The sequence below is a fragment of the Hyaloscypha bicolor genome, assembly GCF_002865645.1.
Source record: "Hyaloscypha bicolor E unplaced genomic scaffold K444scaffold_56, whole genome shotgun sequence".
Classification (NCBI taxonomy): Eukaryota; Fungi; Ascomycota; class Leotiomycetes; order Helotiales; family Hyaloscyphaceae; genus Hyaloscypha; species Hyaloscypha bicolor.
Window position 1 is genome coordinate 3,017,484 of NW_020194558.1, and position 25,996 is coordinate 3,043,479.

The 25,996-nt window shown below is 49.9% G+C and overlaps 10 protein-coding genes across 10 annotated transcripts; 5 read left to right on the forward strand and 5 right to left on the reverse strand.

Annotated features, from left to right (window-relative positions):
- Positions 1 to 615: 615 nt before the first annotated feature.
- Positions 616 to 4,587, reverse strand: K444DRAFT_380218 (DUF1708-domain-containing protein). Its single transcript, XM_024872339.1, has 6 exons — positions 4,057 to 4,587; positions 3,805 to 3,950; positions 3,662 to 3,755; positions 3,383 to 3,611; positions 968 to 3,333; positions 616 to 898 (listed from the first exon to the last, which is right to left on the reverse strand). The coding sequence occupies exons 1-6, from the start codon at positions 4,244 to 4,246 to the stop codon at positions 789 to 791; spliced, it is 3,135 nt and encodes a 1,044-aa protein (XP_024738736.1). The 5' UTR covers positions 4,247 to 4,587; the 3' UTR covers positions 616 to 788.
- Positions 3,914 to 4,980, reverse strand: K444DRAFT_662803 (uncharacterized protein). The gene has a single exon (XM_024886747.1). It carries the CDS (start codon positions 4,941 to 4,943, stop codon positions 4,359 to 4,361), a length of 585 nt encoding a protein of 194 aa, XP_024738737.1. The 5' UTR covers positions 4,944 to 4,980; the 3' UTR covers positions 3,914 to 4,358.
- Positions 4,981 to 5,802: 822 nt separating this feature from the next.
- K444DRAFT_526881 (HET-domain-containing protein) lies at positions 5,803 to 6,408 on the forward strand (the record flags this gene model as incomplete). Its single annotated transcript, XM_024874584.1, has 1 exon — positions 5,803 to 6,408. A coding segment is annotated over one exon (606 nt), but the record flags the coding sequence as incomplete, so codon positions are not given.
- A 1,540-nt stretch (positions 6,409 to 7,948) lies between these two features.
- Positions 7,949 to 8,845, forward strand: K444DRAFT_380290 (uncharacterized protein). Its single transcript, XM_024872340.1, has 4 exons — positions 7,949 to 8,173; positions 8,296 to 8,418; positions 8,485 to 8,549; positions 8,607 to 8,845. Exons 1-4 carry the CDS (start codon positions 8,145 to 8,147, stop codon positions 8,741 to 8,743), a joined length of 354 nt encoding a protein of 117 aa, XP_024738739.1. The 5' UTR covers positions 7,949 to 8,144; the 3' UTR covers positions 8,744 to 8,845.
- Positions 8,846 to 9,777: 932 nt separating this feature from the next.
- On the reverse strand, positions 9,778 to 11,300 carry K444DRAFT_628834 (uracil-DNA glycosylase; the record flags this gene model as incomplete). The annotated part of the gene is made up of 2 exons (XM_024882966.1): positions 9,778 to 11,114; positions 11,243 to 11,300. The coding sequence occupies 2 exons, from the start codon at positions 11,298 to 11,300 to the stop codon at positions 9,778 to 9,780; spliced, it is 1,395 nt and encodes a 464-aa protein (XP_024738740.1).
- Positions 11,301 to 12,058: 758 nt separating this feature from the next.
- K444DRAFT_526799 (HET-domain-containing protein) lies at positions 12,059 to 13,342 on the forward strand (the record flags this gene model as incomplete). Its single annotated transcript, XM_024874575.1, has 2 exons — positions 12,059 to 12,448; positions 12,611 to 13,342. The coding sequence occupies 2 exons, from the start codon at positions 12,059 to 12,061 to the stop codon at positions 13,340 to 13,342; spliced, it is 1,122 nt and encodes a 373-aa protein (XP_024738741.1).
- Positions 13,343 to 14,117: 775 nt separating this feature from the next.
- Positions 14,118 to 15,122, reverse strand: K444DRAFT_612056 (uncharacterized protein). The gene is made up of 2 exons (XM_024880060.1): positions 14,802 to 15,122; positions 14,118 to 14,716 (listed from the first exon to the last, which is right to left on the reverse strand). The coding sequence occupies exons 1-2, from the start codon at positions 15,023 to 15,025 to the stop codon at positions 14,254 to 14,256; spliced, it is 687 nt and encodes a 228-aa protein (XP_024738742.1). The 5' UTR covers positions 15,026 to 15,122; the 3' UTR covers positions 14,118 to 14,253.
- A 2,614-nt stretch (positions 15,123 to 17,736) lies between these two features.
- K444DRAFT_720366 (MFS general substrate transporter) lies at positions 17,737 to 19,801 on the forward strand (the record flags this gene model as incomplete). The annotated part of the gene is made up of 2 exons (XM_024888480.1): positions 17,737 to 18,370; positions 18,554 to 19,801. The coding sequence occupies 2 exons, from the start codon at positions 17,737 to 17,739 to the stop codon at positions 19,594 to 19,596; spliced, it is 1,677 nt and encodes a 558-aa protein (XP_024738743.1). The 3' UTR covers positions 19,597 to 19,801.
- A 1,033-nt stretch (positions 19,802 to 20,834) lies between these two features.
- K444DRAFT_662810 (mitochondrial carrier) lies at positions 20,835 to 22,568 on the reverse strand. Its single transcript, XM_024886748.1, has 2 exons — positions 22,218 to 22,568; positions 20,835 to 22,164 (listed from the first exon to the last, which is right to left on the reverse strand). Exons 1-2 carry the CDS (start codon positions 22,462 to 22,464, stop codon positions 21,035 to 21,037), a joined length of 1,377 nt encoding a protein of 458 aa, XP_024738744.1. The 5' UTR covers positions 22,465 to 22,568; the 3' UTR covers positions 20,835 to 21,034.
- A 277-nt stretch (positions 22,569 to 22,845) lies between these two features.
- K444DRAFT_527005 (uncharacterized protein) lies at positions 22,846 to 24,372 on the forward strand (the record flags this gene model as incomplete). The annotated part of the gene is made up of 2 exons (XM_024874600.1): positions 22,846 to 23,202; positions 23,248 to 24,372. 2 exons carry the CDS (start codon positions 22,846 to 22,848, stop codon positions 24,370 to 24,372), a joined length of 1,482 nt encoding a protein of 493 aa, XP_024738745.1.
- Between the last annotated feature and the right edge of the window lie 1,624 nt (positions 24,373 to 25,996).

Sequence of the window (25,996 nt, forward strand, 5' to 3'; positions counted from 1 at the left end):
TTGCCGATGGTGGGTCTTACAAGCCAGTGCCATCGGGCCGCCTCCCGATGCTTGATTAGCAACAGAACGCCTTGAGTTGTCTGGACCCCATGACGGTGGAGGTGGGGGAGGTGGAGGGAGCTAGTGAGCCCTCGGGCGCGAGGAGTTGGAGCAAGTCAGATCCGGACTGGGGAATGTCGGCGAGGCGACCAGTAGGTTGCGACAGCCTCGAGAGATGAACAATAAAGTCCTTGCCATGGAGAGGGAGAGGCTACACACGCTCCTCATCGTACGAGTCCAAGTCACCAAGTCAAGACGTCGGCTGCAATCAACAGATCAATTATCATCCTCTCACAATTGGTATCTAATCCTTTGCTCCCCTCCCCCCTCCACTCCCATTCCTCTCCATCAAAATTTCCACCCGTTGTACATTTTCCCCCAAACTTCCAAACTTCCAAACTAAGCGCAACCAGAGAATACTATTCCACCAACAAACAACGTCAAAAGAAGAGAGATCGCTAGCAATCTGGTGGTATCTCTGAGGGGCAAAAAGAAAAAGAAAGCACTTTCGTTTGCGTGCCTGACATTACACACATTGTGTAAAAACAGCCGGGAAGGAAGGACAAGAAACGAAAATTGATTTTGGCTCCAGGAAATCTTTCTTTGCATTTGTATTGCGTGCGCGCTGTAATGGAAGGATGGAATGTGCGATCGGTCGATGTATGTGACAGTTGAATTCGTTCGTTGTTTTGGCTCTTCGTTCCCTCCTGAAAAGGAAAGAAATGCCGTAAAAAGGACTCGGAATGAGTCTATGCTCTTCTCGTAGGTCTCGGGGCGACAGCCGGGCTATTGCCTGTATCCATATTGCCCGTCAACTCCGCTACACGGGCTTTGATTCTGGCGACGCGGGATTCGATGGCTATTCCACGTTAGTTTCCGTTTGAACGGCCGCAAAAGGAAAAAGGCAACGAGGAGGCAATGGACTCACTCTCTTCCCCACTAGTTTCCCCATCATCCCCATCCGTCTTCTGGCTTTGCCCGCCCCGACTCTGCTCCTCGCTCTGTCGTTGCGCGGCTCTCTCAGCCGCATTCTTCCGGATCTGTGCCCACCTGTCTCCAACAGGACTAACCTCCTTCGTCAAATCGTTACCATCATCGTTTGTTCTCACTCTCGAGATATTTGGCGGAATAGCTACATCGTCTTCGCTGTGTCTTGGAGAGTCTTCTGGTACGAACGCAGGGACGTCTTCAAGGGGTCCTTGGTCGAAGCTAGAAAAGGCTTGATGAGCTTCGTGTGCATCGTTTGTGTCGACTCGGGATAGGGTGTCTTGGATAGACGGGTCGTACGAGCGCTCGAAGTGCTGGGGCGAGGCGACCGGCGTGGTGTCGTCTTCGGAGACCCGGTGGCCGGATTCGGATGGAGCTGCTTCGGAGGCGGGAGAGGCGACCGGGCTCTTTCCCCTCCTGGAGAATCGATGTCCTATGCCGGTGGTTGCCGGCTGGAGGTTCTGGCTACCGTTGATGACTTCGCCTGCATTTTCAGGGACCTTGGATTGACGGTTCTTGTTGCGGCCGAACATCTTTCTGAAGCCGCCGCCGCTGGAAGGCTCCGTCTTCTTCTTGAGCTTGTTGTGCTTGGCTTTGCTCTCGGGGCTGGACCCGCTTTGATCGACTGAAGATCTTGGGGGCTCTCTTGGGAGCTCGACACTTGGCTGTTCAACGCGGGGCTCTTGAGGTTTGGACGAAATGCGGGGTTGAATTGGTTTCCGTTCTACGGGATGGGGTTCTTGAGGTGGTGCCGTTTCGACTTCCTTTTCAGAGAGATGAGGCTCGTCTTGTTCCGGCGCTGGGCTCGGTGAGAAGGGCGGAGAAGTTGTCTTTGAGGGAACGGCTGGTCCCACTGATGACGTTGGCACAGCTGGGAGCTCTCTGTCCCGCGAGTTCTCGCGCTGCAAGTTTTGAGCCGGCCTCAGAGTATCCTGACTCTTGGCGTGACCATTCGTTTGCATGGTTGCCTCGGCGAGACCTCGCCCATGATTGGCGTTGGCGAGATAGGCTTCTCTGATGGCTTCCTTGTCGTATGTATTTGCCCATTTCATTGCCGGCGAAGCTTCCTTCATGATGACTGGCTGAAGAGTGAAAACGCTATTGGTCTTCTGTGAATAATTATCCACATCACTCCGTCCTCTTCTCGAATTATATTGTTCCTGTTCCTGCTGCCTCTGCTTCTGTTGAAGCTGGATTGCTGCTGCCTGAATCCGAGCATGCTGATCTGGACCAAGGCTAGTCTTGCTGACTCCAACACTTTGATTGGTCTTGAATCCTGGCCGGAGGTTGGGATTTTGTTCCAGAGATTGCTTTCCGGTGGACTTTCTCCGAGTCATAGCCTTGTTCTTCTTTGATCGGCCCCAGAAACTCTTCTTCTCTGCAATATAGGCGCCTTCTTCGGGGGCTGGTGCAGCCCCCTTGACCATCTCTTCCATTACGAGCCATCGTCCTCCAGGAATCACTGTCTCCACTAGTGCACAACGTCCAAAAGTAGCCTTTCTCTCCGCGACTTCCTCTCCAGCCAAACTGCTAATCCATACCCACCAAAAGGAATCGTCAAGGTCGAATCGGGCGATACTTGCCAGCTCGCCAGGTTCGAGATTGCGATTCGCTTCGAGTCTAGGCCTATGCGACTGGGAGCTGCGTCCACGGGTGTCAATAGGGGGCAGAATCTTGTCGGGCGGTAATAATAGAGGTGCTGGACCATTAGTCGCTTCGTCAACGAAGCCAGAAGAAAGGAAATCCGCCCAGGATGGTGTAGTCGGTCTGCCCATACCCATATTCCTCGAGTGTGGTGTCGTCCTTAGACCTTGTGGACGTCTCTTGGCAAAATTGCTCTCGTCATCCTCATCCTCATCCTGCTCGTCGAATGTGGCAGAGAAGCCTATATCCTCGAATCTAGACCATGATGCATCGCTTAATCCAGTCGACTCCTTGGAGGTTGAGACTTGGGACTGGTTTGCCGAGGAAATTGACCGCAGAACACGACGACATTCATCTGTCAAAGCCTTCACTGGATCCTCGTATTCCGCAAAATCTTGTAGGGCTCTATCGTCGTCTCGATATTGGAAGTGATTGGCTCGGCGCAAGAGCATAAATGGTGTAGGTGAGACGGAATCTACAATCATGACCACCTTTGTAGTTGTCGATTGCAACAACGATGGTCGTTCTGGTGGGTATTCGGTTTCTTGAACGAGCTTCTGGAGGGACATTGGGAGCTTCGAGATTCCATTAATGCCTTTAACTGATTGAGGCGACAATGATCGGAGGTAGGCAAAGAATAGGTGGCTGGCAGCATCTGCAGCTCTGATGCAGTATTAGTAACTGTTGGAGGTAAGGTGGACTTTGGTCTTACGAAGCCCATGTTTTATATCCCCCTTCAAAGCCATTGCCAATATCAGAATGTTCAAAGGCCCACCAGCCTGCTAATCTTGACAACTTTCTTCCTCCAAGACCGTTCGTCTTTGCGTGTGCTGCAATCGCTGAAAGCAGGTCGAAGAAATCGAAGATAATTTGAGCTCGCGCGTTCGAGTCCACACTCAGGGGTATAAAAGTCGCAAACGAGTCTCGGGCCATATTCGAGTCTGGAAACTTGATCAGCTCATGTCCAGTTCTGCGCATCCAATTGACCTACCTTGCTCGCCCACTCTGAACAGATCGTACGCCTCCCATCCTACAACACCTCCGGGCAGTCTACTCCAGCACCATTTGACCACACTGCACAGAACCTATCGCCCATTAGCTCTTGTTCGTATCCCCGCATCGATCCATCCTCACCATTGGGTCTGTCAGCCGTAGCTCTTGTGCCAAAACCTCTCCATATAGCTGTTGACTCCTGTCAAAGTAATGCCTAATAAATGTACGCGCTGCGCTTGGATCTGACGTTGGTCGGAATGGGAGGATGAGGAAGGGAGTGTCCAACGCTGTTAGAGGAAGAAATTAGTTCGTGTAACGCGAGAGAGGTCTTGCAAACAGTGGGCTCCTGCAGGTCCGACAGCGGGATGCTATCGATATCGATCATACTCGTACCTCGTGCCTTCAATTCGACGGTGCAGCCGTGGAGCAGCTCCTGTACCTCCTGCGGCTCAATCGTCTTGCGCGACCATGCATCCTCCCATCTCGGCTTCGGGGGAGCAGCATCGATGGCGGGCTGCAGTGCGCCCTTCTTGACCTTCGAAGGGCCATCTCTGCCCTTGAGCCTCGAGAAGAAGCCCGGCATTGCGAATGCAGGTGGTGGTGGAGTGTCTAGACGCAATGCATTCGGCCAGGGGACAGGGTGGGAAAAAAGTCGCGGCAGTGCGATGCGCAGACTGCAGACTGCAGGCCGGAAATTATATCGTCCGCCTCGGGGCTATCGAAAGGCAGGCAGGCACAAGATGCAGATGCAGATTGTGTCTGGGGCGGGCGTGCGTGGATTGTCGACCTGACGGCGAGGGTTGAAGCAAAAAAGAGGAGTTGGGAGTTGTACGCGACCAAGTGTGGATAGGGATAGGGGGATAGCAAAAGTTTATCGGGACGGATACGGATTCAGGGGTAGCAGAGAGATTGGAGATGAGATTGGGAGCAGCGCACGGTGGCTTCGACGAATAGGCAGGCGGTGAGCCGGAACCAGAGCGGACGCAGAGGCAGGTCACTGTGCAGCGGGTGGAGAGGCCCGGCGGTCTGATGCTGCGATTGGCGTGCTCTTGGAGATGCAGAGCAATGTTTCTCTCTGCAGGTAGGAAGGTGGTGATGGAGGTGGAGGTGGAGGGGAGGAGGTTTGGAGGAGGGCCCTCGACGTCGGGGGATGCTGAGACGCCCGGGTGAGTATGCTGCTGCTCCCGCTCGCTGGGCCGAATGGGAGGACTATTTTTGTGCAGAGATGGCCTGCTCGGATTGGGTTCAGAAGTCATAATGGGCCTGCTATATGAACACATTGCTGTCCAGGAGTCGCTGGGTGCTGCCCTCCACGAGGTGCAGTCCAGTCAGTGAAGCGTGAAGCGAGAGGCGAGAGATGGAAGGATCCACGGAGTGAAGCGTCACAGCCAGCCGAACCCCTGTCCCGCGGCCGGGCAGCCAGCACGCCAACTCCCAACCCCCAACCCCCAACCCCCAACTCCCGACCTGCCAACGCACATCCTCTGGGCCATCCATATTCTCTCTCGCTCTCTCTCTCGTTCGAGTCCATCCTGTCCCATCCTGTCCCAGCCCATCTCCTTCCGCGCTGCAGCCAATATAAATGAGATGCCCATCCGCGTTCCCCCTACAGCGCCGGTGCGGCATGTCGCTCCCGTCCATGTGTGGAGACCAGTCACCCACCGCTGATCCAGATATAGTGTCGCTGTTGGAAGAAGCAAAAAGGGGCCAGAAATATCATGCGCCCGCTCAAGCCCTGCCCGGCGTTGCAGAAAGAGTGCTCCAAGCCCGCACAGTCCATAGCTTTATGTGGCCACGCTTGTTCATGCGCCTCAAAGTCTTGTCCGCAGAAGCGTGCTTTCTATCCAACCCCGAACCTGGCGGCTCATCCAGTGGAGCCCCGAGAAGTCCTGTTCCTGACGTTCGCGTCGCTGTGAGGCTTGAGTGCCACGTCAGGTGATATCGCGCCACCTCCAATCACATGCAACCACGCGTCTGATCACGGGAAGTTGGGCAAGGCTCGCAGCTTTCCCTGTCTCAGAGCGGGATGGAATTCAGCGTTCAGGCACCGAAACTTTAGAGCGGTCAATCCTCGACTTCGACATTACACCATTGGTCTGGAAGAGCCACCTTTCAAGACATCAGGGACGAACAGTTGTCATGGCGGCCGATGACGCCGACCAGTACGAGTACTCTCAACTCAATGGTCCGGATGCCATCAGACTGATCCACCTCCAGCCTTGCAAGGACCTGGAAGCAGGCATCGAGTGTTCTCTCAAGGATGCAACCTTGGCCGAATATCGAGACGACATCTGCGATCACTACATTGCTATATCATATGTGTGGGGAGATCAGAACGATACACGAACAATATCAGTCGATGGGAAGCGGCTCCAGATTACGGCATCGCTCGACTCGGCTCTTCGCCACGTCCGGGACCATCGCAGAGTTCTTCGTGTGTGGGCGGATGGCGTTTGTATCAACCAAAAGGATGTTCATGAGCGCAATCGACAGGTGCCATTGATGGGAGATATCTATTCAATTGCACAACACACGATTATTTTCCTGGGATTATCATCACCGCAATGCGATTCTGTTTTGCAGTCGATCGCCACTGGATCTCAGCCACCTGTGCAAAGTGAAGAGAGTTTGGGCATTTCGTCCCAAGAAATACCAACGCGCCAGTTTGAGACTATTGTGGAAGACGAGATTCTTTCTAGGCCGTGGTTCACTAGAGTGTGGATCCTCCAGGAACTTGTTCTTTCGCAAGATCCATGGCTTCAGTGTGGGAGATCTCGTGTCAGATGGCAAATGTTCTACAGGACTGTTTTGCTATCAGAACATTGTTCGTGGAGGCCAGACAGCCTCAGAGTTTTGACTCATATGAGTGAGAGGTGGATCCGGGCCGGAAGGGACCGCGAGAGTCATTCAGAGAAGCTTAATGAGGAGGCGCCAGGCAAGGACCTCCTTGAACTCGTATGTGCCCGGGGAGGGTGCAGTCTGTCTGATCCGAGGGATATGATCTATGCTCATCTTGGACTTGTGGGTGCCGGGACAAGAAATATGGTTCCCATCGATTACGAGAAGACCGTTGCTCAACTTTACACGAGTATGAGTGAGTTATATGTACAATGGATTGGTATTTGGAATATATTACAATTTGCTGGGGTTGAACCAGAACTTCGCGACCCATCTCTTCCTTCCTGGGTCGTTGACTGGTCCTTGTCCGAACCCCGGTGGGCAGACAGCTACGACAGTAGCTCTAGCTTTACGCAACACAGTCTCAGACTTCACTCTTTGGCGGTTCCCCACGTTCTGGCTGTATGCGGGGGCAGTTGCGGCCCAATAGACTCAATCATTCCCGCGTCATCTTGGCCGACGATTCTTAATTCCTCTAATTCCTCGATTAGTACTGATCCTTGGGAGATGGAAATGGAGCTGGACGACTCAATGCTGCAGGATATCTTGGACTGGATCTCGAAAAGCGACGACAATGTTCTGCGTGCCCGACGATCCCTCGTTGATTTCACTATGTCAATGGCAAGCGTCTTCCTATACCAATTTATTAATAATAAATATGGGGCGCGAGCATCGCTTTCAGATACCTGTCTTTGGCACAAAGTCATCAGCGCCATATCCCAATGGCCTGAATTATCAACGACGTCCGGACTTCTCTACCGAGGATACAATCCCGATTTTAGGGAATTATTTATCCGACTGTGTCTCCGCAATTTGGTACTTCTAGCCGCATGCTACAGTGGAAATGAGTGTGTTGCCGTGCTTAAAAGTAAAAGGATAGTAGCTCGGGTTCCAATTGTGGCACAGCCTGGCGATTTTGTTGCCGACATTCGCGTGAACGACGGTTTAGATTACTTCTTATTCAGACCTTGTGGCCTTGAACTTAATCACGAGGAAGAAGAATTAATACGAAACGACTTCGAAGTCCGGTATCCTCCAGGAACAGACTGTCTTCCCGACATATATGGTATTCGGAACAGCTTCCAGGCGCCTTTTCAGAATTGCAGGTATGTTGCACATGCTGCAAGTATAACTCACGGAGATCTAAGAGAGGCGAGGGCTTGTGAATATGCCATTTTTGCCCTGCATTGAACCATCCGCTCCACGCGGTGGTTGCAGTAAAGCCAACTTCCTCAAGCGACGAGGCAACGGATTTGAGCCTCGACATATGCGGCCCCTCTGCCTCTCATTGATACCACAGAACACCAAAGCCAATAAAACAATCACACCATCTCCCAGCAAGTTTAGCAAGAAAACGACAATGAATTATTGTAACCCCTGAGTGGGACGAATCTCTTCTGCCAGAGCTGTGTGGTCAATAAGCTGTGCATGACGTCAAGACACAGGCTCACTTATCCCAAACCTCAACATTAATACTTCAATCACTTTCACAGTTGAACAACACCACAATCACAAGTTCTCTCCGACTCTTTCCGTTCTGAACGGCTCTGCATCACCGCCCGACACCGAATAGCTCCGTCAAGATGGTCAAAGACAGCGAAACTGTGATCGAGTACGTCCCCCTGCCCCCTATCTCCTGTAACCCCCCTTTCACACCTCGCTCCCCTCCACTCGCATTCCTTTTCCCTCCCTCTCCTCGTCAACTACCCGAAGCTGACTCGCAAACTAACACAGAGAATTCAACACTCTAGTAAACATGTCAGCCAGCGATCTCGAGACCTGGCTCAAGTCCGACGATTCCACCTCCTCTGGCTGGTCCAAAGATGATGGCAGCGGAGAGAGTATTGGGCACGAATCGTATATCTCACTCCCCCCTTTCCCTTCAAACCAACCATCCAAACCCATGTACTAATATTTTAGCAGTGGGCGAAAGATCATCGAGATCCTGAAGAAGAATCCTGGAAGGGATCCAGAGGGGTATGATGAAGGTAACTCTTACGCTAGATGAGAAAAGCGAATGAACACGCCGCTGATGGATAGACAAGAGGATGTAGCGCACATGCGTCGCGTCGTCGCGTACTGTAAACGCCATCTGGCGCAAGAGGAGACGGCGAAGAAGGATACCAGCAGCAAATCCTACAGGAGCTTGAAGAACTGGGGCCACGATGCGCAGAAATCCTAAACCCCCTTCCCCTCCTCCATGCTTGCCGTAGAGCAAAGAAAGATTCGTTTAGAACGTAGAATAAAGTATAGAAATGGGACGCCTTCGAAAACCGAACTTCTTTGTAAGTGTACCATTACAAAATGGCGAAGGCCGAAGAAATCGAGGTCAGTCTCGTGGAGAGGCTGAGATTTCACAAGGTAGGATGGTTTATCGATGCGTGTGCTAGATCCGTTGGGATATTGTGGTTGCCCGACATACTGAGATCGCATTTGGAAAATTGCCTTGTGATATGCAGAGAGAAATGAAAGAGTTGCTTGGCAGCAAATTTGCACTTGACAATACCCTTTCAATTTCACCGGACGAGAAAAATTGCTTGCCTTATGATATGCAGAGAGAAATGAAGGAGTGATTGGCAGCAAATGTGCTCTTGACAATACCCCTTTCAAATTTCACCGGACGAGAAAAGTCACGCGAAACCGGATACCAGGACATCCCATTTCCTGTCTCCCGAATTCTCATACTGTCCAGGCAAGTTTGCTTTATGCTCTTCTCCTACCTCGACAGTGGATAATGACAGAAGTCATCTCTTGTCGCCCATTCTACGAGCACTATAAGGAACACAACCGGTGACAACATCTTGAGCAGGTGTGAACAAAGGACAGGAAGAACTGGGCCAGGTAGGGATACATATTGTGGTTTAGAGGGAGCGAAACAGGGCATGAGAGGCATGACTTTGGAATTGAAGAGGCAGTTGAAACCCCGGTTGTGGAGATTGAAAGTGGGAAGAAGGGGTCCTTTCATGGCGGTGGGATGGCGGAAATAATCACGGAGGAACGGCAAGATGGATGAAACAATGACAAATGGATTCTAGACCTCGAAGATAGACACCTAACACCTACTCTGTGATCCGAATTGAAAAAGAGAAAATTTAACACAAAGGGACTTGGCCAATGAATGACACCCAGCTCCAACACATTTTGTGGGACTGCTCGACGCTTTCCAACTCCTGACTTCAACACCCCAACACTACTGGTCTCAACGCCATGCCCTCCTCAGATCCCAGCAACAACAGGCTTAACATCCAAATTCCAATCAATCTCCCCCTTCTCGCCATACCTCTCCTTAAGCCAAGCATTCGTCTTCTTGAAGTGCTGGCACTCAAACCAGCCCCGACTGGCACTCAACGGACTGGGATGCACACTCATCAACACGCAATGCCTCTTCTTATCCACCTTGCTAACCCTCTTCCCCGCCGGCGTTCCCCACGCCAAGAACACCACCCCTCCCATTCTCTTCTTATCAACAATTTCAATAACCTTCTGCGTGAACTTCTCCCAGCCTCTGTTTGCGTGGGAATTTGCTTCGTGAGCGCGGACCGTGAGGCAGGTGTTTAGGAGGAGGACGCCGCGGTCAGCCCAGGGGGTCAACAGGCCACCCTTATTTGGGGGTGGGGAGAAGGAGGGATAGTCGTTCTTGAGGCAGGTGTAGATATTCTTCAGGGACGGGGGAGCAGGGGTCGGAGGACGGACCGAGAAGGCGAGGCCATGGGCTTGGTTGTGGTTGTGGTAAGGGTCCTGGCCAAGAATAACGGCCTTGACCGTGTTGAGGGGGGTGTGGCGGGACCTATTGCAGCAGTACCAATCAGCCTTGCTCCCATCGGCGTGGCAAAGAGGTAAATAGGAGGCAGCGACAAACCAGGAATAGACATCCTCCATCGGGGGGAACACCTTCTTCCCACCCTCCGCCTCCCGCTTCAAAAACTTCTTCAGCTCCAGGAAGCTATCACTGACAATCTCCTCCTTCAGCTCCTTCAACCAGCTCTCATGCAGGGTCTCGATCTCCAGCTTCAGCAGCTCCTTCTGCTCGGGCGTGAGCTTCTTCACCCATGCCTCCTTGTCGAATTTCGATACCGGCGTAGCTGGTGCCGGAGAGGAAGATACGGAGTTCGTGCCCGTGCCGGTTGGCTTCTGGGTCGTGGAGACGGTCTTGGGAGGGCCGAAGAAGGACGTGATGCTGCCGTTTGCTTTGGGCTTTTTGGCGTCTGTGCCGGAGGTGGGAAGGGTGGAGGCTTTGCGTTTTAGGGACATGATTATACGGTGGGACGGACGACGGAAGAGGAGTGCGAGAGACAGTTTGCTTGAGTGTTGGGTTGTGGTTTGAATTGAGTTGGGTTGTGGTTTGAATTGAGTTGAGTTGAGGATTGGGGAGGAAGAGGAGGTTGGAGTCGGTGATCCTTCGAGGTTCAGCTTCACGCGAGGCGCGTTGAGTGCCTGCAGGGAACGCGAAGTCAGAGGGTCCGAGCCACCAGCCAACCAAAGCCCAGCAAGTTTCACGACTTCGAGAGGAAGCCTAGAAGGCTGCAATTTGCGATGATGATTTGTTTCTACGTCTGCAAAAGCAAGTTTGCATGCTCAAGTCTGTGGCAGTGTCACATGTTAGCCAATTTTTCATTCCATTGTTCTGAGAGATCAGAAGACGGCGCGAGGCTGCAGCTGCCTGCAAGAAGGCTTTGCTCACCGCACCCCTCATCTACCTCTCCTACCTTCATCTTCCTTCTCTCATCTCCCAACTCCATCCTCACCTTCTTGACCCGCTGCGAGAGTATATGCACATTTTCGTCTGAACATATCCTCTCACCAGACACACTCTGCTACGTTCCTCAGCCTGTTTCCTCTACCTGCCACGGCTTTGTGCCTACTTCGTCCTTTGCTTGATCTAGACCTTGCCATCCCCTTCGCGATCGTTGCGTAAATATTGCTTGGCAAGGCGACGCTTTTCCAACTTTGATATCCTAGGCTCCTTCCAAACATTATTTGCTGCCCCCCTCCCAGCCAACCACTGCAGCCCATCTCGACCAAAGTCTAGAGACGTTCACATTCAACCTCTCAGAGGAGGTGGACCGGTCACGCAGCCATGGCCTCTGCCGCCCCGTCGGAAGCGCAGAATCTGTGCGCAAGATGCCAAACCATTGACTTGGACGAAATCTTCAGCAGAAAAGGACTGGGTGGGGTACCTTACAATAGAAAACGTGTGCTGGATCTTGGGTCAGCCCAAGGTTTAGCTATTGGCTGCGCACTGTGCAGCTTGTTTGCAACGATGTGGAATACGGATAATAATACTGTGAGTTGTAATTTAATCCTTACCAGGACCAAAGACGTTCTTCTTTCAAATTGGAGGGGATGGCCTTCCGGCCCTTCCCACCGGCATGATCGTGTCGAAGGAGAGGATAAACTACTCCTCTTTTTGAGGCCGGGTCTACGTGGATCAGCCCGTCGAAAGGGCTACTTGAGCTCCATACAGCCCCCTGGACCTGGTCCTAATATCGGGTTTCGGATGATTTCGCCTGCAACCTTCGACTTTCACTTTGTTAGCGACTCTATTTCATACTGCTCGGTGAACCACGGTTCAGCTTGTAAGCAGCAGCTCAATGGCGCTCCGAATTTCTTCAAAGTGGTCGATTGCAAAGCACGACAAGTCGTTGTAGCCCGACCAGGCTATCAGTACCTGGCTCTATCATATGTCTGGGGATCAACAACAGGCACTTCAGATCGGAGTCTACTAGATCTTGACAACTGTCCAAAGGTTATCAATGATAGCATCGACGTCACACTGAAACTAATGTTCCAGTATCTTTGGGTAGATCGATACTGTATCGACCAACTAGATGAGGCGGACAAACATCATCAAATAAGACAAATGGACTTGATTTACGCTAATGCCAAAGTAAGTACAATCGGATTCATAACTTCCTATCCTCCGATTCGGAGACAATCTTGGTCCATTTCATGTACAGCACTCCCAACACATTCCACAAAAGTTTCTGTTGTTCAAATTGTTCATGGGACATTTTTAGAGAGGGGAACGGCTGACACCCGAATGTTCTAGGCTACTATCATTGCAGCAGCTGGCGATGGCCCAGGTTATGGTCTTCCAGGGGTCAATGGCACATTGAGGAAACAGCAGCCTCACCTTCGCATACATGGCCATTTACTTGCGTCCACTTTACCCCATCCTAGCTGGTCAGTCAACAACTCAAAATGGGCCTCTCGAGGCTGGACTTATCAAGAGAACATTCTATCCAAGCGCAGAATCATCTTCACCGACGACCAAGTATTGTTCGAATGCAACAGCATGCACTATGCGGAGTCCCAGATTTTGCCCCTGGACGTGCTGCACACCGAAGACAAGACAATGTTCAAATGGTACGTGGCACAAGGGGCCTTCGAGTGGAAAACACCGGGATCGGACCCCGAAGATATAATACACTTCCTCGCGGATTTCAGCAAAAGAGAGCTAAGTTATCCTGCAGATGCGATCAATGCTATGCAGGGTATCTTTCAAATGTTCTCAAAAACAGAGTACCCAGTCTATCATATTGAGGGAGTCCCTATTCTATCGGCGACGTCAGGCACATTTGTCCCAGAGGATTCCTTCATTAAAGGTCTCTCCTGGTGTCACTCAATTCCCGGAAAGCGTCGTCCCGAGTTTCCGTCGTGGTCTTGGGCTGGTTGGACCGGTGTTTTGGAACGTAGTTTCATGTGGGCAGATGAATACCCTGTTGACACTGTACTTTGTCTCGAGACTGAGAATGGGATCATCGAAGAATTTCCTAGGTGAGACCACGGGTTGAAATTCCTGTCAAAAATAACGACGAGCAACGTGAAGATCCTTCACATAAAAGGATGGACACTTCGATGTGGCATTGTACACCTTAAAAACGAAGGGTGCAAGACAGGTCGAGACATCTATGGATTCTATGTGCCCAACGACGGCTATTTCCTGAAATTCAAAATTTGGAAGAACAAATCTGTCTATTTTGCTCCAAAATGGGATTTGGATGTGTCACAGCTGGATGGGAAATCACTTAAATGTATCTGTCTGAATTTTCCAACTGATGAAAGGTTCACAACCTCGCTTACGGTGTTGGTGGTCAACCAGAACATGAGTGGCTTGTCGGAGCGAGTCGGTTGTTGCACTTTGGGATGCGGGTGGGTGCAAGCTGATCGAGAATGGGTCGGTCCAGGTGAAACACCCCACTGGAAAACGCTCGAAAAGAAACTCAAGAGACAGACGATTCATTTGGGTTAGTTCCAGGAAGTCCACCGCCAAATCCGAGAATCTCTGCCAAGGCCGCCTCCGCCCTCGGTTTCCTGTCCTTGCACCTACCAGGGAATGAATGACACGGATACAAAAAAGAAATAGGGAGAGAAAATAAAGATCTATAAAAGGCGAGCAACGGAAAGGATAGAAAAGGGAACAGGGAATCAATATGGCGAGACTTTTGTAAGCAACAATTCCCTCTTATGCACCCTCATTCCCCTCGCTCTCGATAACCCATATCTCCTAGTAGTGCTAGTCACCTGTTATATTAGTTAAAGTATTAACGAGTATTCCCAGGAACAGTAAGCAGATAGTGGATAAAGGTCTAGATAGAATGAATAGTTAACTTTCCGCATCTTGGAATTCGCTCTACTTAATGTGCGCTAGACGGCCTGGTCTCCGCTTCCTCGCAAACTTCGTAGTCTTCCCTATTTTGTTTCCTTTCCAAGGCTCTGGCAACGAACGTGGAACATCGCCAACTTGACAATCTCCTCCATATCCCTAATCAAATCCACACTCTCCTTAAAAGCCTCCGTCTCCCGAAACTTCCTGTGCGCGTCAATGCTAGGCCAGCCGGTGAACGCTGTTAAAAGAGACCCCAACTGTCCTAGCTCTCCTCCTCTCACAGGAAAGTCGTTCTCCACGCCCCAGCCGTAGCTCACTGCCATGACATCGGAGCAATTTTCAAGACTCTTCTCTACAAACTTTTGAAGCTGTGCGGCAGCTTTGTCTTTCCCAGCTGGCGAGATAGCCGAGGGAAAGTAAGCGAGCATAACTTCCGTCACAGGAGACTGGAGGACCAGAGGCTCCGTTTTTTCCATGGTGATGTGCTTCGTGAACTCGCCATGCGTTAAGATGGTCGGAAGCTCCTTCACCGCTTCGCCGCCGAACCTGTTTTCCACCCTTTCAGCCTCCATACAGTATCGTCCCGGAGATACCGGGAGAGTCCGTTAGGTGGGGTGACTTTAAGACTTACGCTTTGGCGAACACCTCGTGCTCCTCGACCGAATCCCAGTCAAAGAAAGCCCAGACTGACAACGGATTCTCGATCTCAAGGCCCCAGTAGACTTGCTGCGGTCCTCCGGGTTTGGAAACGACGGCCTCATACGCTCCGGTCATGATCCGGCCCTCGCGCGTGCTGGGGTCCATGATGTTGATGTTGGGCTTCACGCCCATGCAGCCGATCTCTGTGACAGCCATTCTGAATATTGTCGTGTGTGGGATTTGAGGAGATCGGGTTGGTAATATAGGGGAATGAAATATTCCGCAGCCAATACTTATGTAAGAAACAGTCGGTCTCGGATAGAATAGAGTGAGCTATTTGTCGCTACGTTGCAAATATATGGGCTTTTATTGGCTTTTGGGCTTACTGATGACAAATTAATCGCTGGGCGGTTGCGTATGAGATCCCCAAGGCAGATACATACAGAGTACTATTATACGTGCGATGAGTTATTCCGGTGCCTAATAGCGGGCCCCACTCCTCAACCTGTTTATTTTTATTGAACGAGCTCTTGTTAAAGCAATTACACTGCATTATCTCGGTGCCTATTAGCTAGGTAGTATTAACTTAGCAAGGAATAAGAATAGAACCCCGAAATAACTTCTAGTAGTCGACGGAATAAGGGAATCACGGATCATAACCCGTTGGATAAATCAAGACTTGATCGACTTGTTCGGCTCATGCCAATGTCCCAGAACTGTCCAGTATAATGAGATTGCGGAAAGTGAACGTGAATCTTGGAAATAGTAGTTTTGTTGAATTGTACTGTACATCGGAATTTTCATCCCTCAATTTGCCTCTCACAAGCCCCTCCCCCGCCCCCATACATAGGAGCACAAGTGAGCAGCCTCATACTCCAGATCGAAACCACTAGGGTTCTCAAGTGAATTAATGGAGTGATTCTTCTCTCATATATAGCCTCCACAAATCATGGTCATGGATCTGAGATCTCTGTTCTGGAACGTTGAGAGAGTAAAGACCACGGGCCATTGTGATGGAAATTTCACAGATCTTTCTGCTTCATTTTCGAAATTGGATCGGTCCGGAAAAGCAGAGAAAATGGCGTAAGTAAATAGATACTCGGGGCTCGAGAGAGGCTAAGGTCAAGGAGTATTGTAATGTCCCAATACTATAGAATGGTAAAGCTGACTTGCCTATCGAGTGAGATTACTGCGGTGTGGCCGCCAGAGTCCCTCCCCGCCCGATTTTCAACAGAAAAGTGAATTATGAATAAAACAACCACGTGTTTTCGTTGCTCGTTGATAATCTCATATGAATTCTTAATGAGATTTGGATGGGTTTTCATTATGAAAACTGCGAATGTGCAACAAATTATGAGATTCTGTCACCCGGGACCCACTTTCCTCAAATTCTGACTAGAAAAATGTGTTCGAGAAAGGCAACCTATTCCCACTATACGGAAATCCAATTGGAATTGGAACAGACATACCGAGTGAGGACAGAAGCTGGAATAGTTACTGAACCTTATCCTCAGAGCATATGCCAAGCTTTATTGAGAAGGTCTCAATAAGAACCAATCGGGAGCTTGACCAACCTCATCCTATAGGAACCCGACAATGTCATTGCAGAGGGAACTCATTGGGAACTTATTGGGAACGCGCTGAGAACCCATTGATTGGGCTCTCGAAGCCAGCCATGGTTATCTTTTATATTAGGTAGCGTGCGATGTCTCATACTCTCCCAGGGGTTGAGTTTTATATAGGGGTTAGCGAGTGAATCCCTAAATCTCAAAAAGTCATGTTTTTGTTACAACAAAAGGTTAAGAGGCTTGCTTCACTTGACAGATGAAAGTAGGTACTCCGTACTATTCTCCCCAAGGTAAATTCCTTGGTAACCGATCCAGATTCCAGATATTTCATAGCCATTATCCCAGGTAGATTACATAGGGTTCTGACTACTGAATGTTCCAAGAGTCTCTAGGATATTGAACGCACCTTACTAATGCGCGAGATTAATTCTGAAGACAATAGGTATTTCTTAGTTTAGTGAAGGTTTTATGCATGGTTGGAGAACTAGAAGCGTTCAAGACACTCTATTTTCTATCTTACACATATTAGTATACAGCCAGATGTCTCCCAGATTGCTATGCAGGAAATCGTAAGAAAACAAGCGTTCAAAAAATGCCCCCTTATTTTTAGACGTCAGATTGGAGTGATGTCTCCTTCTCCTACAGCTCTGTTTCTTCTGCTCTCGTACCGCTAGTCACGCCCACGCCTTAGGATTTCTTCCCTTAATATCATCTCTACTTATTACCTATACCTCCTTAACATGCTCTTCCAGCAATTGAAAACTCTTATTCGCATTCCTAATAGAATTTTTATAAGCAAGCATGAAAGACGCATTTCCTTATAAGACTTAAATCTATCGTCTATAAGGTGCCAAGACCAATGCTCTTCCAACTAAACTCTTGGCCTTGTCGGATGCGCTTCCGCCAAAAAATGTGGACCGGACTGAACAGATATGCGGGAACCACAGCCGTTGCGGGAACGAACTTCCACTTTATCCAGGACTTACTGCTGCCAAGTAACATAATCGGCGATTTCATAGGATGATCGTGCACAGTTTGAAAACTGATATCATTTCAAGTCGTGCCGAACTGCTTCTGCAGGGTTCTTGCAAGTCATTTGCATCAGAAAGGGATCTTGGCCCGAAGAAGCGATCTGTTGCCGGAGGCAAGCTTAAGTAAACTTCCTGCTCTGCTGTCTCTATTCCTTTTGCTTCTTAACCTCTATACTTAGTCATTCATTCTCTCATCCTTCTAGTTTCTTCCGTACTCAGTTTCTATTCATTGTATTAATGTGAGCTTATTTTCGTCGAAATATCTGTCTCCGAAGCTCAACACGGAATTCAAAACCGACGGGCTCCTCACCACCTCGGACGTCGAAACATGGTCGATTCGATCTCTTCCAGCTGTGAAACGAAAGACGACTGGGCACCCATAGAACTCAGCACCTGGCGAGTCTTTCGAGATAAAGCATGGGTGACGCAAAAAGTCTTCGAACACCGCCTTCCAGGCTCTGGTACTGACGCAGACCCATATCTTGTGGAATGGCTACCCTGCGACGTCCGAAATCCCATGAACTTCTCACAACGTCGGAAATGGACTTTAGCATGGATAGGCGCCTTTACGGTTTTCGGCGTGTCGTTCTCATCTTCTGGAGACACGGGAGGCATACTCAGTCAAATGGTTGAGTGGGGGCTGTCCAATACCCTGGCACTGCTTCCCATTTCGTTCTTCGTGCTGGGATTTGCCATCGGACCAGTATTTTGGGCCCCTTTGAGTGAGATTTATGGCAGGCAGGCCATTTTCCTCCTCACCTATGTCACCTACACAGTCTTTGATGCTGGCTGCATTGGAGCGCAGACGATCACTCAGCTGGTTGTGTTAAGATTCATTGCGGGATTATGTGGAAGTGCCCAACTTACAAATTCTGGGGGAATCATCGCAGACATGTTTTCTGCTGCCGAGCGAGGCAAAGCACAAAGTGTTTTCGCATGTGCACCTTTCATGGGCCCTGTTTGTATGTATTTATTCAATCACTCCCACTGTCCCACATCGCCTTGCTGAGTTCAGCATTCTGAATTGAAGAGATGTCCCAAGTGGAGTTTTCAAAGTTTCTACTGAGGTTTAAAACCAGACTGTCTCGACATGTGGCCCTCTAATATTCGGTCCATGACACCTAAAAAGCTGACTTTAAACGCAGTGGGCCCAGTCGTGGGAGGATACCTTGGTCTGCCGTTATCGTGGAGATGGATTCACGTACTCATTACTTGCTTGGCAACTTGCCTTCTATTCGCAGGCTCTATTATCCCGGAAACGTACGCCCCAGTCTTGCTTCAGCACCGTGCAAGAGCGCTATCTAAGAGAACCGGGAAAGTCTATGTCACTCGACTCGACCATCTCCAAGGGCCCAAATCATTGCCAGCTATTCTGAAAATTGCTTTGGCACGACCATGGGTTTTACTGTTCAAAGAGCCTATTGTCCTCATCATGTCTACATACATGGCAATCTTCTACGGGACAATGTATATGTTTTTCGGAGCCTTTCCAATCGTGTTCGAGGAGCTGCGTGGATGGAGTCAGGGAGTCAGCGGACTCGCATTCTTCGGACAGACGGTTGGCATGGCCTTTGCTTTGTTATATATGAGGTGGGAGAACACGCGCTACGTTCGAATCGCAGACGCCTCGCCGCATGGTCGGGCGCCAGCAGAAGCCCGACTTCTGCCCTGCATGATCGCCGCAATTGCGACTCCCATAGGCCTCTTTCTGTTCGCCTGGACGAACGGGAAAACGATGCCTTGGATTCTCCCCGTCATTGGAAGCGGCATCTTCGGGTTTGGCAACGTCCTCCTGAGTTTAGGTTGCGTCAACTACCTCATCGATGCCTACGTCATCTACGCTGCGTCCGTTATGGCTGCCACGGCAATGCTGCGATCAGTCCTAGGAGCTACGTTTCCATTGTTCACGGCCACCATGTATAACCATCTTGGCATTCACTGGGCGTCAAGTATCCCCGCATTCTTGGCGCTGATTTGTATGCCGTTCCCCTTCATCTTTGCTCGATACGGAGCCGCAATTCGAAGCCAGTGCGAATATGCTGCCGAAGCTCAGAAAGCGTTGGATGAGATGCTGAAAACGAGTGGAGAAGGCGAGAATATCACGGACTTGGAATTGATTCAGGAGGAAGCAAAGCTGGACCTGGATAGGCGTACCACGGTGAAAACAGTACACACTATAGCTGTTTAGCAGAAGCAAAAAGCTCATATCTACTTTATAAACCACCCATTTCGCATGTAATTGCATAAAATAATACCGGAGAACCAAAAAACAATAGGCTTCAATTCTCAGTACTTCCTTGGGCCGAACACAGAAGCCGAAGCCGTCGGCTAGGATCCCGACGTCAACCACATAGTGAAAGGGTAGGAATTACGTAATAAAACACAATGTAACGAAGAGCTTTGTATTATATTGAATAGTATAGTGAAAACAAACAACTCAACAACTATATGTATATACTCTATGTATATACTCTAAAGATATAATCTTAAGTCCTATTCTGTAATAGGCAACTACGCTCGAAGTGTTAATTCTTTTACGGACTTGTAATTACAAAATAAAGTATATTATAAATAAACAAGGAAGAGAGTATTTAAACGAAGAACGGCAGATGAAGAAAGGCTTGCTCGTAGGAGGGAGGTTGAAGATGAATTGATAAGAATCAACCGACGGAGGGACGGCGAGGACAATAGAAAGGAGCGAAAACTGGAGGACGAAGACTGGAGGATTAAGCGAAGAAAGGAAGAAGACCGGAGCAGAATGGTGTGAGGACTAGAGACAGAGAGAGAAGAGATTACCGAGCTAGGCAAAACAGCGGAACGATCGAGGACAGGGCTGACGAAGACAGAAAGGCTGTCAAAAAGAGGCAAGGAGAAGGTGAAGACAAAATAATCTCGGCTGAAAAGGGAGGATGAGGCAAGAGCTAATAACTAACAAGAATGAGGGTGAAAGTTAGAAAAGAGGCAATCGAATAACGGAGAGCTTCGAAAGCAGAAAGGGCAGTTCAGGGCAGGTAGTGGGAAGCTCCGAGCAACAAAAGTCGAGGCCGACCTGTGGACTGGAGAAAGCCATCAATCTCAAGTATAACTTTTGAGACATCCTCAGTGTTCAGCAGCGCCTCGAATATGGGAGGCAGTGGTGGTAGCGTCACTGACGAAAGTCCCCTCTGTGGGTACGATCCAAAAATCCCTGCGGCCAGGCCGTCAAGTCTCCTAGACCTACCGGGCGTTCCATTTCTACAAGATGATTCAAAATTTTCATACAGGGCGGATTTTGGTGGTGTGTATGTTCCGTGAAAGGTCGGGTTTCTTGTCTCATATTACGATGCCCAAAATTTTGAGTTTTACGGTGTTCGCATGGGGGATGGCGTGGTAGTTTGCTGTCACCAGGCATGCATGACCAGGCTTAGTTGGGCGTCGAATGTATTGGCGAGGAATTCTCCAAGGTTCAGGAAATTCAAACCTGTAAACATTTGTTCAGTAATGGATATTGGTCTCTCTATCTTACATGCAGTAGTACACCGTCAAATGACTCCGTCCAAAACCGCTATGCAGAACACTCCAGCTACAAATCAAAGGCCGCAAAATAAACTCCTTGTCAGACTCCAGAATGGAGTGATGTGCTCTACTCATACAGCTCGGTTCCGTTCCGCTCTCTCGTTCATGCTGCGGAAGGCGCGTTTCCCGACTTCATAACAGCTGATCATGATGGCACATGCGGGGGCGACTTTCAGTGTGCGAGGTATCCAGCCAGTCCATAATCCTGCCACGCCCTCGGTTCTGAAGATATGCCATAGGAACTTAGGCATGGAGCGTTCCTCGGGGGCCAGTATTTTCTTAGCTCCTGCATTTGAGGTTGCTTCGACGAAGACTTGCCGTCTAGTCTTCCCAACGTCAAAGGGTGTTGTCAAGATCGAAGCAACGGTGCCGGACGTTGCTCCTGCAATGAAACTGTCCATGAACGTGTCCCTGTGGTTTTCTTGACTTTGAGACCGCCTCCTTGCTCGACTTCTTGATCCTTCCATTGAGAGATCGTGTCCTCGTCCCCGTTCCCGAGCTTCTGTTAGAAGACTCCTGATGCTCTCATACCCCCACCAGTAGACTCCTGAGAAGGGGACATCTCGCCATAAAGTCAGGGTCAATCCTCTCCACAGTGAAGTGTACCCGTGAAGAGAAACCATCTCTCCCACTCCTTTCACTGTTTCAGCAAAGTGACCGCCTCCCGTCGACCGACTAGCCTGCATCCTCGTCCTAAACATTTCGATCGGACTCACGACCCCGGCAGCTAGCGTCCTCGCAACTGTCCCTGCTACCAGTGGTGCATAATTGTCCGAAAACATTCGGTTGATAGGACTCATCTTGTTGAATCGCAACCAATCGTACCCAGTGAAGTATATGATATTCCCAGGAACCGTCATGGCTAACGTGGGAGACAATCCTCGCCATAACGTCGTTACTCCTTCGTTCCGAGCAATCTTTCTTAGCCCGTCGAATGTAGAGTTGAAGGTCCTTCTTTGCGTTTCCTCGACTGCACACTCTGCTCCTCCGATGGTTATCTCCCCCACTTTCGGTCCGGCTATGCAGTATTCTGCATTATTGTTTGCGAAGAAGACTTCTCGGCAGCAAGCCGTAACTCCGAGGTTTGGAGGAAGGGTATTGAATGATTGCGGGGAGGTCGAGGCTAGTTTTTGGATGGTAGTGAGAGGTGATTGAGTAGGTTGGGACTGCAGTCGAACGCGGACGACATCGAGGGGGGTCACTATAGGATATATATATCAGTACTCGCAATTCATCAGAAGACAGTCCACTCACCAAGCAGCGAAGTCAACAGACTCCCAGACATCGCAGACATCATTTTTTGCCCGGCAGTAATGTCCACCTCGATATCGTCATTACCACCCGTCATGTCACCCGTCATGGCGATTGTGGACGAGACTCCGGGAATCGGGTTGTCTCCATGTATTCTGTCATGACCTCTGCCTCCCAAACCGCTTTGGTGCTCGAAAGCGGTGGCAAGCTCTTTATCCGAGTCGGCGTGACGAATCCAATGGGCTGACATCGACGGGAACTCTGCCTGAGCTTCAGCAGATCGTGGATTGTCGTAGAGAGGGTGGCGATGCTCGAAAGTTCGTGTCTACCGCATTATTTGAAGGTTGTTGTGAGGTGTTGAAGGACTCAATGATGTCGCCGATATTTTGTCGATCGACCTTTGAGCCGAGCACCGATGGCGGCGGCAGAAAATGCCCAAAGAAGCCTAGGTCGACACGGACAGAAAAATTGGCCTCTCGGCTTCGGGATCAGGCGGCGATGACGGCGTTGGATAAGGAGAGGTTATCAAAAGCTTCGGATTTCAACATTCACAACAACTGCCTCTCTCCCCACGCTCACCTCTTCTTTTATCTAATAAACCTCTCCTAAACTGTACGATATTACGACCCACATGGAAGAACCAAACCCTGAACTAGAGAGTTTCCGCCAGCAATGGCGCGCAGAAGTATCCGCACGAGCTCAAGCCGATGGCAACGGAGCTACTAAACCTTCCAAAGCACCACGCAGACCACCACCTATTACGAGCCTTTCTTCAAGCATACCACTGAAATCGGTCAAAGAAGATGAGGGTCATGTCGAACCTCAAATATTTCCCCGCCTGGACGGACCCAGCAGTTCGGAAGAGCATACCAGAAGCACCTCGACCAAGGAACCACAATCAGCTCTGGATCACTACGAGAGGGCGGTAGAGAGAGAAAGCCAAGGCAGTCTTGGGGACAGCCTTAGCCTCTACCGCAAAGCATTCCGTGTAAGCCCGGAACCTCACCGACTGAACTCAACTGACTAGAAGAAGTTGGATCATCGAGTCGATCAGAAATACAAGAACAAACACTTCCCGCCTTCATATTCGAAACACACGAACCCGAACTCTTCCAACGCAGCAGCTACAGTGCCCAATCCTGCCCACCACTCCCTAGACGGACCCCCACAGACTATAAAACAACTCATTGCAAGATATGCTGGACTAAATATCGAGCCTGCCCCACCTGCTATCGAAGGGACCCCTCCTCCCCCTTGTCCTCTAGCCGACTTACCGGAAGAGATCCTCGTCCACATATTTCAAGAGGTGGCCATTATTGATGTTGCATCTTTCGTCCGACTAGCACAGGTCTGCAAGAAAATGGCATACCTAGTAACCAGCAACGAACAAATATGGAAACGGGTATGCCTCGGATCTGAAGTTGGATTTGGGGCTATGCATTACCAATGGCAACGAGAAGTGCTCGGAGGACCACTTAAAGAAGATACCCTCGGCCTAGATGAAGACTTTGATGAGATGGAGCCTTCTTTAAGCAAGGAAGCGATCACAGAAGCGCTCTTACATGCCGGATATTCAGCCTCATGGCACTTGATGTTCCGCTTCCGACCCAGGATCCGTTTCAATGGATGCTACATCAGCACAGTCAACTACATCAGACCAGGCCAAGCATCTCCAAACCAAATAACCTGGAACAGTCCCGTGCATATTATAACTTATTACCGATACCTCCGCTTCTTCCGAGACGGAACCGTCATCAGTCTCCTTACCACCACTGAACCCGCAGACGTAGTTCAATACCTCACAAAAGAGCTTCAAGAGACACACCGCGACGGAGCAGCAGCCCATCTCCCTTCCGTCGTCATGCAAAATGCGCTCAGGGGAAGATGGCGCCTCTCAACTGCTGGCGATAGCCCAGACGCTGACCTTAAGGATACCGAAGGCGATGTGTTTGTTGAGACAGAAGGCGCGAGAGCGAAGTATATGTACCGCATGAAATTTTCTCTGCGCAGTGCTGGGAAGGGCGCCAGGAACAATAAGTTAGTCTGGCAGGGTTTCTGGAATTATAACCTACTGACGGATGATTCGGGAGAGTTTACATTGAGGAACGATAAGGCGTTCTTCTGGAGTCGTGTGCGGAGCTACGGAGATGGGGCATAGTCACCCCTCGGATCAGTAGACCAAATAGTCAGAGACCTCCAAAGGGTTCTTGAGGGTTTCATGTGCTTATTGATTTGGACAAGAGCTAAGTCCGCCTTACTCTCTTCATTATGGTTATTTACACCTCAATTTTTTGGGTACATTGAGTTTTTCAATCAAATTTTAGCAGCCTTGTGAAAGTACCAACCGAGTGGCTGGCCAATGGTAATCCTACTTGCTATGCATGCCGATGCCTAGACAGCCTTCTAACGACCTCACTTTCTCTTCTCTGCCTCATCAACAACATCCGCAATGCATCTTCATCGAGTACCACCGGAGATCCTTTCCGAAATCATCCATCGAGTTGCTGACCTTGACCATTGCACTAGCATCGGTCGGAAACAGAATCTCTACAGTTTCTCACTGTGCTCCAAGTTTCTCCACACAGCCGTTGAACCACACCTCAACTGCTGGCGAAAGCGTCCACGAGCATGACTTGCTCTGCTTTCTCCGTTCGATTCTGCCCTGTCCCCGCTTAGCTCAGCATGCGAAGGTGCTCGAGATTCGAGATCCCCCCTCCAATGATCTCTCGCCTCCCATGATCCACGGGCATTGCACGACCTCCAAGGGTAATTTCCATCGTACGTCGAAATGCCCACGCTGCCTTTCGCCGATCCCAATGCTTTTTGCGACAATGAGCTTGAAGCTGCCGTTCGAAGAATAATCTGGCGAGCGCGTCTTCCTGCCGATATAGCGTATGACTGCTACTTGGATTTCGAGTAGTTCAATTGGGACTCTGCAGCAGCATTGGCCTTGCTCTCTCTCCTCAATCTTCAGCAGGTCTGCCTTGGCATGCGACACAAGGGAGCTTGTGGATTCCTTAGAGTATTACAGCACTTCGAACAGCTGGTAGACCTCATAAAAATCGCTAGGTCAACGCAGTCCCCAATCAGGCTGTGGCTTTTCAAGATCATCCAAACATGGCATTACGCCTTCTTCCCAACTGGAAATCGATCTCCTTATCCGCAGTGCTGCGAATTCATTGATCACGTTCCCTTCTCGGTATCGATGCTCATGCCCTTCCTTCAGCTTAAGACCGTCTACCCTTCAAAATCGAGGATTTCAACATCAACGAACTTGATCTCCCAAACCCGGCTCCTCGTTTTCAGTCTAAGACCCTCGCCTCCAACTCTACCAATCTCGGGCCTAACAACTTCAAAACATTCATCGAGTGCTTCCCATCCCTTGAGCGTCTTGCATTGGATACAGCCTCGCCTCTCTCTCGTCGATGGACTTAGCTCACGTTCTAGGACCGCTCAAACCCCGCCTCGAAGAACTGCGTATTTTCGAAGAACTTTAAATGCTGTAGAAGTCGTGGGGATGTTAGGAAAGAAGGTCACGTGCATTCCCTGGTTCTTATGGCTTCTACCGCAGGCTGAGCAAACATCTAATGAGCTTAGCTTTGTGCGGCTGAGAGCCTTGTAGCGGCTCGAATTTTCTGCCTCAAGAAGCACATGTTTTTGCAAGGCCGTAACATATTCTACGCCTACCTCCAGCTCATTGAAACTCTATTGAACGAAGTACACCTTCACAAGCAGATAATGATTTAATATCCCATATGGACCAAATCATCACGACTCGCCCT